Source organism: Haliotis cracherodii, unplaced genomic scaffold, assembly GCF_022045235.1.
Source record: "Haliotis cracherodii isolate W230 unplaced genomic scaffold, xgHalCrac1.p SCAF_12, whole genome shotgun sequence".
NCBI lineage: Eukaryota > Metazoa > Mollusca > Gastropoda > Lepetellida > Haliotidae > Haliotis > Haliotis cracherodii.
The window spans coordinates 16,589,592-16,602,664 of NW_027266267.1; the positions used below are offsets into that span (position 1 = coordinate 16,589,592).

Genomic DNA, 13,073 nt, shown 5'->3' on the forward strand with positions numbered 1-13,073 from the left:
GCTACCCGGTCACACACGACGACTGGAACAACGATTGATACGTTACAAAGTGAAGTCTCAGTAGGTATGTGCAAAGTATATATTTCTAATCCAATGACAAGGCATCTAAGTCGCTTGTGTCTACTTTTATCACCACCTGAACCTCTGAACTGTGCACACTTCTTCTGCATGATATGAATAAGCTACAATATATCAATATACTCATGTACGTTGATCCTGCTTCTATCTGTACACATATGTCGCCTATGTATGAATTATCTTTACGTGAAGGGTTCATTAAAACACTTATGTTTATGGGTAATATCTAGTTACTGAACACACACTGATAAGTGTTGGATTACCTTTGTGGTTTAAAGGCTATGCAGAGTTGTGTCCCTTAGTCTATACTACTAAAGTCGTATACTCCTGTTAACACAAGTATGTAAATAAATATATGTACGTGTGTAATTTATAGCGGAAATAATGTTAAATGGTTACTATATTTTTTAAAGCATGAGAATTCTCTTTGTTCCACTTTGTGTCGGGAAAGCAGAATGTATTGATGAATGTATTCACAACTGTCCTCTTACGGATCAGATATGTTTGTACCAGTATGTATTGTTCAACTGATATATTCATATCAGCTTGATTGTCTTTCTAGTAATGGAGCGGTCTTGTCGTCAAAGGCACCACTTAATGCCTTAGGCATCCAGTGATCATGGGGTCGATGTTCAGATTCCACCTTGTTATTATTCTTGTTATTTCTGAGCCCCATGCGCGTAGAATGGTAAACGTAGTGTCTGTCATGTTGGTTGATGCATGCCCGACACCTCGGTGACATACTGTTGATTAATTTGTGTATGATTGCCCTTGCCGCCTGAAGAGTTAACCCAAGCTCGGCCCCGTTGGCAGGTGCTGGGTCTTTGGAGTATACTCTCCTCCCGAGAACATCCCACTGGTGCTCTAAAATGGAAATGTTGGTATGCCTTCTCGTACACACACACACACACACACACACACACACACACACACACACACACACACACACACACACACACACACACACACACACACACACACACACACACACACACACTCACTCACTCACTCACACACACACACACACACACACACACACATATGGTGATGCTTTGAAGGAATTGGAGTCATAACCTTTGGACCTTGGGCGCATATTATCATCTGAATCATCCAACAGCGTTCTGTGAAATGCGTGTTTATTGCCATACATAATTGACACACCAATGACTATTATCACACACACTATCATCATGGCATGGCGATAACTAGATGTAGATAGCGGGTACATTTTGGTGAATTTATGATAAACTATCATTGATCCTACGAATACAGTAAACAGTGGACAGCTGGTAACAAAGACTTGTGATTTCACTCTGATGTACACACTCAAAACAGTATCCAACTACCTGATAAACAATAAACCTACATTCCAGGTTTCACCGAGGTGCCAGACAACAGCATGATGAAGATAGCTTCTGCTACTGTATTATATGTGATTGCAGGTATGTCTTTCGTGTCAGACACATGCATAATGGTGTATCTATTTTGTGATGATTGAAGATGAAGCAGTAATTAGATTATATACTTTAAAAAAAAGAATATTTTCCATCTACTCATCACATCAAGACTCTACTTGGCGCTTTGCACAGAACTACCTCGTGAATATCTTCTTCCTGCAGGTGTTGTATCAGGTGCCCCCAGTGCCGGTCCAGTGTTGTCTGCAGTGTCTGACACAGCCAGGTTCAGCTGGGAGGTTCCACAGGGAGGTCTGGGGCCAGGGAGTAGTTTCTACACTGTCAGTCCTGCTGGTGTCACTGTGTTCCTAGTGACAGGTACTGGGATATTCCTCCCCACTGCCAACTACACAGACAGACTGGTGTACCAGGGGAACATAGCAGCCAGGAATGTCACCTTCACCCTGAGAAACATCCAGACATCTGATGCAGGGACATACACGTGTGGGGCTGGAGGGGCTACTATTGTGATACAGAACTGTGGACAGAAACTTGTTGTCCTGGGTGAGTGGATATTTAATTATAAAGTAATAAGTAGCGCTGTTTCCCGGTATGTAATCCACTCAGATAGCAATCCGTTAATCATTATATGCGAATAAGATATTAATATGTAAGTAACACCTCTACATATTTCGGCTTATTATGCCTCAAAATGAGATTGACCAATCAGAGAGCAAAACTATTGAGCCCGTATACCGTCAGTAAAATTCCAAGATGTTTGATACAGACCTAATATGAGACCGTATATCGTCAGTAACAGACATTTTGGATTTTCCAACACCCACCTCACATATTTCACTGAAAAAAATTATGGTACCGAAATTCGTTATTCGTTTTTTGTTTTACTATCATTAATTGTAACGTGCAGGACATTAATCTGTATTTAGATCAGGTTCGTGACTTTATTGGCTTTGGCCTCTAAGATTTGAAGAGTAGTCTCCCTTTGACCCTTAACGTTCGGTTGTGAGTGTCAAGGACACGTACGATATGGAAACCAGAGAGCGTAAACTTTTCGGCATATAAATTCGCTATGGTGTCTTTAGTTGCCATATACGGTGTCATATTAGGTTAGCAGAAAAATATTGGGACAACCTCGCCAAATATTGTTTCTGCTAACCTGATATGACACTGTATATGGCAAGTGACTATGCTTGTCGTAACAGGCGACTAACGGGATCGCGTGGTCAGGCTCGCTGACTTGGTTGATGCATGTCATCGATCCCAACTGCGTGGGTCGATGCTCATGATATTATTTGCAGACCGCCGTCATATAGCTGGAATGTTGCCGAGTGCGGCGTTAAACAACAAACCAACAAACCAACCAACCGTATATGGCAAAGAAGACACCATAACTAATAAAATATGCGTCTTTGTGCGTGAATGATAATATCCAGGTATGCTTCACACATTATTGTAAAATCACGCAGGCATGTACAAAGCCTTTTCTTTCATTCACTTCACAGTTTTGAACACATGATCACATACAGCGAAAGTGAATTTTATACCAAAATACACATCACTATTTGGTATATCGTAGGAAATTTACCCCAATTTAATCGACGTGTCCGACCTAATGCGTATCCTGTCATCCACACACCTACCAATTGTCTCGCAGAAAACGATGTCCTCATGGTGAGCGATTGTATCCAGCTATGTATGATCAAAGTACCCTACAGTAAAATTCAAAGCCCATCTGCGGTAGTGAATGAGTCCAGGGTATTTTTCAAAATGTAATGACATTTAATGGAGGATGACAGTTTTGTGTGCATCCTTCCTAATGTTCAGTAAGATCGATCACATCAGGGATGTTCTGTCGCGGACGCTGGCTTTGTTCCAATGTATGCAACATTCCTGATAACACAATGTGTTCATAACAATGATTCTGTATCTGGTCATGTGACCGGCCTTTCGTCTAATGGGGAATCCAAGTAAGAGATTATCAGATTCGGTCCCCGGCCGCGTCATACCAAAATACGTTAAAGGATGGTATTTGTTGTTAAGCCGACTGACACTCGCCATTAAGGGGCTAAAACAAGGTCTCGTCTGTTTCTGAGTGCAGCTTGGTATCTGAGTGGGCTAGCACTATAAAATCGGCATTAGTCCGGATTAATACAAACAGCCACGCACACTCACACTCGTACACACGTGCATGTGCGTCAGTTTATAAGTGCAATAATCTTGAACGCGACGTTAAAGCGCATTTCATTATATATCAAAATGTTAAGCAGTATGGTCTAAGTCTGTTGCTACCAATATTACAACAGTTCAGAACCCGTGAAGATCCGGGGAAGAATAGGTCTTAAGCAACCTTTGCTTGCCGTAAAAGGCGACTATGCTTGTCGTAAGAGGCGATAAATGGGATCGGGTGGCGAGGCTCGCTGACTTGGTTGATGCATGTCATAGTATCCGTCCAAATTGCGTGGATTGATAGGCTGATAGGCTGATAGATATTGGGAAGAGTATAAGCTGACAATGAATGAGAAAAGTAGAGGCTGACACTGAATAGGAAGAGTATAGGCTGACAGAGAATGGGATGAGTATAGGCTGACACTGAATTGGAACAGTGTAGTCTGATAGAGAAGGAGAACAGTGTTGTCTGATAGAGATGGGGGACAGTGCAGTCTGATAGAGAAGGGGAACAGTGTAGTCTGATAGAGAAGGGGAACAGTGTAGTCTCACAGAGAAGGGGTATAGTATAGGCTGACACTGAATGGAATGAGTATAGGCTGATAGAGAATGGATAAGTATAGGATGACACTGAATTTGAACAGTGTAGTCTGATAGAGAAGGGGAACAGTGTAGTCTGGTAGAGAAGTGGAACAGTGTAGTCTGAGAGAGAAGGGGAATAGTATAGGCTGACACTGAATGGAATGAGTATAGGATGACACTGAATTGGAACAGTGTAGTCTGATAGAGAAGGGGAACAGTGTAGTCTAATAGAGAAGGGGAACAGTGTAGTCTGATAGAGAAGGGGAACGGTGTAGTCTGATAGAGAAGGGGAACAGTGTAGTCTGATAGAGAAGGGGAACAGTGTAGTCTGATAGAGAAGGGGAACAGTGTAGTCTGATAGAGAAGGGGAACAGTGTAGTCTGATAGAGAAGGGGAACAGTGTAGTCTGATAGAGAAGGGGAACGGTGTAGTCTGATAGAGAAGGGGAATAGTATAGGCTGACACTGAATGGGATGAGTATAGGCTGATAGAGCATAAGAAGAGTATAGGCTGACACTGAATTGGAAGAATTTAGTCTGATAGAGAATGGGATGAGTATAGGCCAATAGAGAATGGGACGAGGAATGGAAAGGGTGTGATTGTTTTGTTAATTCTATGCTGTGGGGTCTGAAAGAGATATTCTTATATTCTCAGCTTCCCTTAATGCATGATGACTTGTTATAATTCACGATTATTATGTATAATCTATAGTAAAAACTCTGTCGAAAAGGTAAGGATGTTCGTCAACTGCCCTCAAGACATTTCTATAATTCCTGTGTTGCACATGGACCCTCACTGTGAGTCATACATCTATTTCACAAGTGAAGTTATAGGTATACCTTAATCCTCATAGCGTAGAATAACAATCTGTCTGCAATAAAGGTATATTCACGTTGAGTGTAGACGTTGATCACAGTCCACATCACAGGGATCACATCAGACACCATTGTCATGTGATTGTAACATTGTATACACTGTCAAACTGTCACATTCTTACGTTTACGGCTTCTTATATTAAACCCAGTATCAAAATATCTTGAAATGTCGGTCACAGGTAGTGTTGTCAAGTTTTTCAAAATTTGAGAATGCTTACTAAAAGTTGATATTGCACAGGATACGCAAATCGCTGTGGAATTGTTGAATACACTGGCACGGAGTCAGTGTTGTATAACATTACAGATTGTTAAAAAAATGTATTCTGTGCTGTGTTAGGTATCTAAACTCTGTCAAGTTAACACAAGAGATCTTCCATATGAAAGTATTTCAGGTACATTCGTCCACAGTAGACGCGACAACATATATAGCATATATCCTTATATAAATATATAGTGTAATTTAACGACATGAACTATAACATATAAAATAATCACTGTAAAAGGCAAGCCCATAACACCTGGCCGTCCAGTGTCCACAACTCCTGTCTACAACCAGCAAGTGACCTTGACCTGCAGCTCCACCTCGACCACTGTCCCAGGTGACCATGGCCTAACCTTGACCTACACCTGGCAGCGTAACAACACTAACATCACAGTTACCTCCCCTGGTTCCCCCTACACCTTCACAGTGAGTTCCCGGGACAGTCACAGCTACAGATGTAGAGCCAGAGAAAGTCAGGGTCTGGAGTCAGAGTGGAGCCAGGGCTACAACATGGAGCCTCAGTGTGAGTACTGTAATCACGTTACTTATCCATGTCTCACTTTACTGAATAAATGGAAAATCTGAACAGAAGTATATGCAAACATGAAAACGAATGTCTTCAGGAGATCGGTAGGCAGTTTCAAACAATGATATTTCGAAATGTTACAGTGTTGTTTCTTCCGTTAGCGGTTAATGAGCCCAGTTAAATATATCCTTTAACATTCGCTTCATTCAGGTTGTTTGTTTATTGTTTGACACGACACTCCAGCACCCTTTTAGCAATGTTCCAGAAATATCAAGAATGGGGACACGAAAAATGGCCTTCACACATTGCACCCATGTGGGGGACGAACCTTGGAACCTCGACGCGACGAGCGAGCGCCTGAACTACTAGGCTACCCCACAGCCCGAAGAAAAAGAAGCTAGCAATTACCACCAATAAAAATATTCAGTCTGGCCCATAACTGTTGAATAAGTAGTGATGTTATTGAACGATTCGTGCACAATTTGTTTCGTTCATTATATTATCATTGAATTGCTAAAACGCAGATTTTATCACCCACTGTTTCATGTCGCCCAAACGCTGTTACACACATGCCTTCATCATATGGTTCCACGTCGATCAACAGTCACTCACTTACATAGACAGACTTTTACAGAAGTTAACATGATGTTTTTGTATTTCTCATCTGAAACCATCTTTCCATGTGTATGCTATTTGATATTAATGCCGTTGTGTTTAACAGTTATACATCTTACACAGAGTTACTGTGTATTTCAGACGGGCCCTACCAGATCTCACTGACCCCCTCCACCTCCTCCTACACTGTGACAGAACACCGGGCTCTTCCATCAATCACGTGCTCCGCCCTCTGTAGACCCGGATGTAGCTACAGGTGGTTACACAATGGAACAGCCTTCAGCAGTGGAGCCATCCTGAGTCTAGGACAAGCTGACAGATCTAAGACAGGTTCCTACAGATGTCAGCCTTCTAATACACACGGGAGTAGTGACAGTGGTACAGTCAGTGTTAATGTTCAGTGTAAGTATGTAGTCTACACTGGTGACAGTGTTACAGTCAGTGTTGATGTTCAGTGTAAGTATACAGTCTACACTGGTGACAGTGTTACAGTCAGTGTTGATGTTCAGTGTAAGTATATAGTCGACACTGGTGATCGTATTACAGTCAGTGTTGATGTTCAGTGTAAGTATATAGTCTACACTGGGGACAGTGTTACAGTCAGTGTTGATGTTCAGTGTAAGTATATAGTCTACACTGGTGACAGTGTTACAGTCAGTGTTGATGTTCAGTGTAAGTATATAGCCTACACTGGTGACAGTGTTACAGTCAGTGTTGATGTTCAGTGTAAGAATACAGTCGACACTGGTGACAGTGTTACAGTCAGTGTTGATGTTCAGTGTAAGTATATAGTCTACACTGGTGACAATGTTACAGTCAGTGTTGATATTCCGTTTAAGTATGCAGTCTACACTGATGACAGTGTTACAGTTAGTGTTGATGTTCTGTGTAAGTATATAGTCTACACTGGTGACAGTGTTACAGTCAGTGTTGATTTTCAGTGTAAGTATATAGTCTACACTGGTAATAGTGTTACAGTCAGTGTTGATGTTTCAGTGTAAGTATATAGTCTACACTGGTGGCAGTGTTACAGTCAGTGTTTATGTTCAGTGTAAGTATATAGTCTACACTGGTAACAGTGTTACAGTCAGTGTTGATGTTCAGTGTATGTATAAAGTCTACACTGGTGACAGTGTTACAGTCAGTGTTGATGTTCAGTGTAAGTATATAGTCTACACGGATGACAGTGAGCGGGTCAGTGTTGATGTTTAGTGTAAGCATATAATCTGCACGTGTGACAGTGTAACAGTCAATATTGATGTTCAGTGTAAGTATATAATCTACACCGCTGACAGTGTTTCAGTCAGAGTTGATGTTCAGTTTAAGTATAAAAACCGAACTTCCGACAGTGTTATTTTCAGTGTTGATGTTCAGTGTAAGTATGTAGTCTACAATGTTGACAATGTCACAGTCAGTGTTGATGATCATAGTAAGTATATAGTCTACACTACTGAAAGTGTTACAGTCATTGTTCATGTTCACAGTAAGTATATAGTCTAAACTGGTGACAGTGTTACAGTCAGTGTTGATGTCCAGTATAAGCATTTAGTCTACACTGGTGATCGTATTACAGTCAGTGTTGATGTTCAGTGTAAGTATATAGTCTACACTGGTGACAGTGTTACAGTCAGTGTTGATGTTCAGTGTAAGTATATAGTCTACACTGGTGACAGTGTTACAGTCAGTGTTGATGTTCAGTGTAAGTACATAGTCTACACTGGTGACAGTGTTACAGTCAGTGTTGATGTTCAGTGTAAGTATATAGTCTACACTGGTGACAGTGTTACAGTCAGTGTTGATGTTCAGTGTAAGTATATAGTCTACACTGGTAACAGTGTTACAGTCAGTGTAAGTATATAGTCTACACTGTTGACAGTGTTACAGTCAGTGTTGATGTTCAGTGTAAGTACATAGTCTACACTGGTGACAGTGTTACAGTCAGTGTTGATGTTCAGTGTAAGTATACAGTCTACACTGGTGACAGTGTTACAGTCAGTGTAAGTATATAGTCTACACTGGTGACAGTGTTACAGTCAGTGTTGATGTTCAGTGTAAGTATATAGTCGACACTAGTGACAGTGTTACAGTCAGTGTTGATGTTCAGTGTAAGTATATAGTCTACACTGGTGACAGTGTCAAAGTAAGTATTGATGTTCAGTATAAGTATATAATCTACACTGCTGACAGTGTTGCAGTCAGTTTCGATGTTCAGTGTAAGCATATAGTCTACACTGGCGACAGTATAACAGTCAGTGTTGATGTTCAGTGTAAATATATACACAGCAAAAAAAGTGTAGGTTTCCGTCTTCCGGAAACCTTCCGGAAACCTTCCGGATACCTTCCCATTTTGGATCCGGCCCGGATACCTTCCGGAAACCTTCCGGAAACCTTCCAAAAAAAATGTCAAAATTTGGGGGGTGCATTTTGTTCACTTAAGTGTGAAACACATAAAAAAATTAACTTGAAAATACCAAGCAATTTGAAGGTTGTTGAAGGCATCTGGAAGGTTTCCGGAAGGTTTCCGGAAGGTATCCGGATGCAAATTTTCTTCATGACTTGCTTCTGGTAAATAATGTTAGCCTGTGCATTACAGATACCTGTTGTAATATTCTGTGTTATTTTAATGGTAAATATCCTCCTAAAACATTTTTGGAGAAGAAAATTGTTCAATTTCATAATTTGTCCTTTTCGGATGTTAATGGTATTTAATGAACAAACATCAGTTCTTGTATAATGATATCCTTAAATTTCATGTCCAGACTTCCAGTTTGTACTGAGAAAAAGAAAAAGTCATTGACAATGTGCTCACTTGGGCCTTTGGTCCTGGTGAGATGATAATAAGACTATTTGTAACGGTACATGTACTTGTTATATCCAAAATACTAACTTCATTGACATTTGGCTCACCCTAGTTTTATGGTACTACAGTAAGCTCTTCCTCAGTTACTGTGAATTATTTTATTAAAAGGGATTGACAGTTAATTTGACACTGGAGTTCTATAACCACTGCACATATATGTGTATTCAAATAATATAACAACGATGTGCTTAATACTTCACAAATATCTCCAGAAATAGGCATTTTAGTTATAATTGCAGAAATACTTTATGAATGTCCCCTTCACTGTTGCCTTGATCTTACACTTCAACCCCTCATGAGTTATCACTTTTGAGTGTGAATTTGACCTTCAATATCAGTGATAAATATTTCAAAAACATTTCAAAGAGCTATCCAGCACATAAACCAAATATGCAGTCCTTTGGTAGAATTCAACATATCATTGACCAAAATATGGAAGTAATGTAACCAGTATATGTATAAGAGTTACTAAGACTTCTGTAGAAAAGGCAATTTAAGGGACAATGTAGTATATATAGATCACACACGACCTTTTTCCAACTTCGACCCCTGCCCAAAGGAAGAGTTAGACCACAAACAAACTTTTTGTCTGGTTGTGACTTTAACCTTTGACATAACAGATCAATGTGTCATCAGACGTTTTCAGAGCAAAGGAAACACGTGTTATTTATCTTGAGATGCCCAAGCAATGCATGGTTTCATAAGATAAGTGTGGCTATTAAACTGAGGCAAAATCATGAAACATCCCCATTTACACAGCTGGCAAATGAAACATAAGCAACAATCAAATTATCAATTTCTTTTATTCATATGCCTATAGTATATCGCACATTGAACAGTGTTCACATGATGGTTCCTGATGCAGTATGCAATTTCATCCTATTCTTCAATACTCATAACAGAGTGTGATAACTGTTCGCTTGACAGTACCTACGGATTATGTTCACCAGTTCAGATAACTTACTTTCCCCTCAATCCTCCTTTTCTTTCTATATTGCCATGGATGAACAGGAACCAGGATGAGGGGATACCAGTTAGACTCTATCTCTGCTTCATTGTGTTAGTAGAATTGTGAACTTTCCATTTGGTGTTCGGGTCCACATTTAAAGACAATAAGTCCCATTTATCATTCCTTTCAAGTGTTTACAAGAATTTCATGAATGTCCTGGAAGGATTCCACTCCAGCTTGGCATTGGTTGGTCTTCTCACATTAGCCAGACCAGCCTTTGTGTGTCCCAGTACCATTTGGCATACAATTTCTCGGTCGGCCTCCATTGAAATAACAGGACCCTCATCATCGCTGTCTGCAAATCACCTCTGATATCTGAAGGGGTGCAGCCTCTGTTTAGGACTCCCTTGTCTGGTCCTTCCAGACTGTCAACCTGGAGTACTCATCCAGGGATCTCAAGCAGGACTTCAGTTTCTGCAGCATTATGTAAAAAGATTTTAGCAATCAAAAAGAATTGTTGCCACATGTACTTACAGATAGAAGGCAGCAAAATCACTTAAGTTGTCATATGTGAGTCTTGTTATATGCTAAACATTTAAGATAATCACATCTCAAATCTCAACCAGACAAACCTGTGACTAATGTTATGAACTCGGTCCAGACAAACGGATGATAACTATTATGGACAATATCCCACATCACTGTGGTATGATTACATGTGATCAATGAGCCTACTCAATCACAACCTTATCTATTAATTAGGCTTGGAATGCTGGGAATCTTTTTAAGAGATGTCATTTAGTGATTGTTTCAACTCATCAACATGGAAAAATATATATTCACAATCCTTGTCATATAGCCAAACTATTGCTGGATGCAGTGTTAAATAAATGATTTGGCTTTAACACTGCTTTGAACAGTATTCCAGATATATCACCGCATGTTAGTTTGATGTGGGAAGAAAGTCCTAAGTGATGCAGGTCTTTGATGAATCCCACGAGTATGTGTATAATGCTGACAAACCTAGCAACATAATCGGGGAGAACCAGGATTTGAACCCATGACTATAGGTTTCTGCTAAGCCCAAGAGATGCAACTCTGCACAGAAAATTGTAGTGCCTTAGATAATAGGACATCCGTGCCTACAGCGATAAGGAACAAACTGAAGACATATTTGCAAAATAACCATATGAACCAAACAGAATAATTTCAAAATATTTACCACTCACTGTTGCTCTTCTATGGTCTTTCTTTGCATTGATGCTGCACGGATGACTGTCTCTTTTATTCATCCGGACATTCTATAAACATAAGTAGCATTCACATCACAGAAATGTCCAAACTGTACATGTTGTACATTTGATTCAAATGAAAAGACCCCGGTTGTGATTCCGACTTAGAACTACCCTAATCATAATAATTCATGTCAAACATTCAGAGATGACATTTATCCCCATATTTAACAAATGTTAAAACAATATTTTGACAACAAAGTCAGGGTCATTCAACACATACATTACAAAGGAAATAACTTGTTCGACAATGCAGAGAGATCCTCACCGAGGTGAATATCATTCCATGAATTATTGCCACATTTTCTGGAAATGCAGATTAATGCAATGCAGTATTTACTTTTATTGCTAGGCTATTTGTTTGGCTTTTCAATGGCACTGTTTTGACAGAGATCTAACCTTGATATGACACTTTGTTCAGAAATGATATAAATAAGAGAATACTTTATTATTCCAGAGAAAATTTGGGTTACATTGTAAAAGCACAGAGAAACAAGTATAAGATTCATGATTTAAGTTAAATACACTCGACCCGTGAAGATTCTGGGGTAGACTAGGTCTTCAGCAACCCATGCTTGCCGTAAAAGGCCATTATGCTTGTCGTAAAAGGCGACTAACGGGATCGGGTGGTCAGACTCTCTGACTTGGTTGATGCATGTCATTGATCTAAATTCCGTGGCTCGATGCTCATGATATGAATCACTGGGTTGTCTGGTCCAGACTCGATTATTTACAGACCGCCGTCATATAGCTGAGTGCGGCGTTAAACAACAAACCAACCTAAATACACTCATACATACACACACAAACACAACATCCAAACACCAGGGTTAGAAATTGGCACTAGTCATTTTGACATTTTAAAGGTTTTGCTATATGCTATCATTTTAGGACTAGTGGACTGAAAGTGTTAGTTTCTACCGCTGCAAACACTAATCAACTAATGAATTGAGTGGTCAGACTAGGTTGTCATCATACTCTGAGGGCATGGATCTTTGCTGAAAATAACAATCACTAGATTGCCTGGTCCATGTTCAATTATTTACAGGCTGCCATCACAGAGCTGGACTATTGTGAGTGTGATGTTTCACATTACATTGAAATATACCATGATGAATACATGTAGTTTGTATTTATCACAAACAAAAATACTCACTCAATACTTGGTATCCTCCCTGAGGATGTCTGTGAACCTGCGCACAAACCCTGAACCTGCTGAAACAGAAAACAACTAACTTGTCTTTATCCTTTCAATGTTTCAGTGTGAATTTGTTAAAGATTGATAAGCTGTCATTATTCATTGTAATCCATATCTCACTTTCAGGTGGTTCAGGTGGCAACACATGATTGGAATTGAATGCCACGTTTTGTTTGACATGCACTTTGCCAGATTTATACCCTTGGTAACTAACCCTCATCATCAAATCCCAGCGTTATGTTGAGAATAAGGACA

At 39.9% G+C, this 13,073-nt stretch overlaps 1 protein-coding gene across 1 annotated transcript in view; it reads left to right on the forward strand.

The window, feature by feature from the left end:
- Positions 1–1,477: 1,477 nt before the first annotated feature.
- The window catches only part of LOC139457102 (nephrin-like), a 49,736-nt gene continuing 38,140 nt past the window's right edge, over positions 1,478–13,073 (forward strand). The window contains exons 1-4 of the mRNA XM_071238540.1: positions 1,478–1,520; positions 1,698–2,036; positions 5,620–5,901; positions 6,661–6,921. Of these exons, the coding sequence (XP_071094641.1) occupies positions 1,478–1,520; positions 1,698–2,036; positions 5,620–5,901; positions 6,661–6,921 (925 nt within the window). The remainder of the gene's footprint in view (positions 1,521–1,697; positions 2,037–5,619; positions 5,902–6,660; positions 6,922–13,073) is intronic.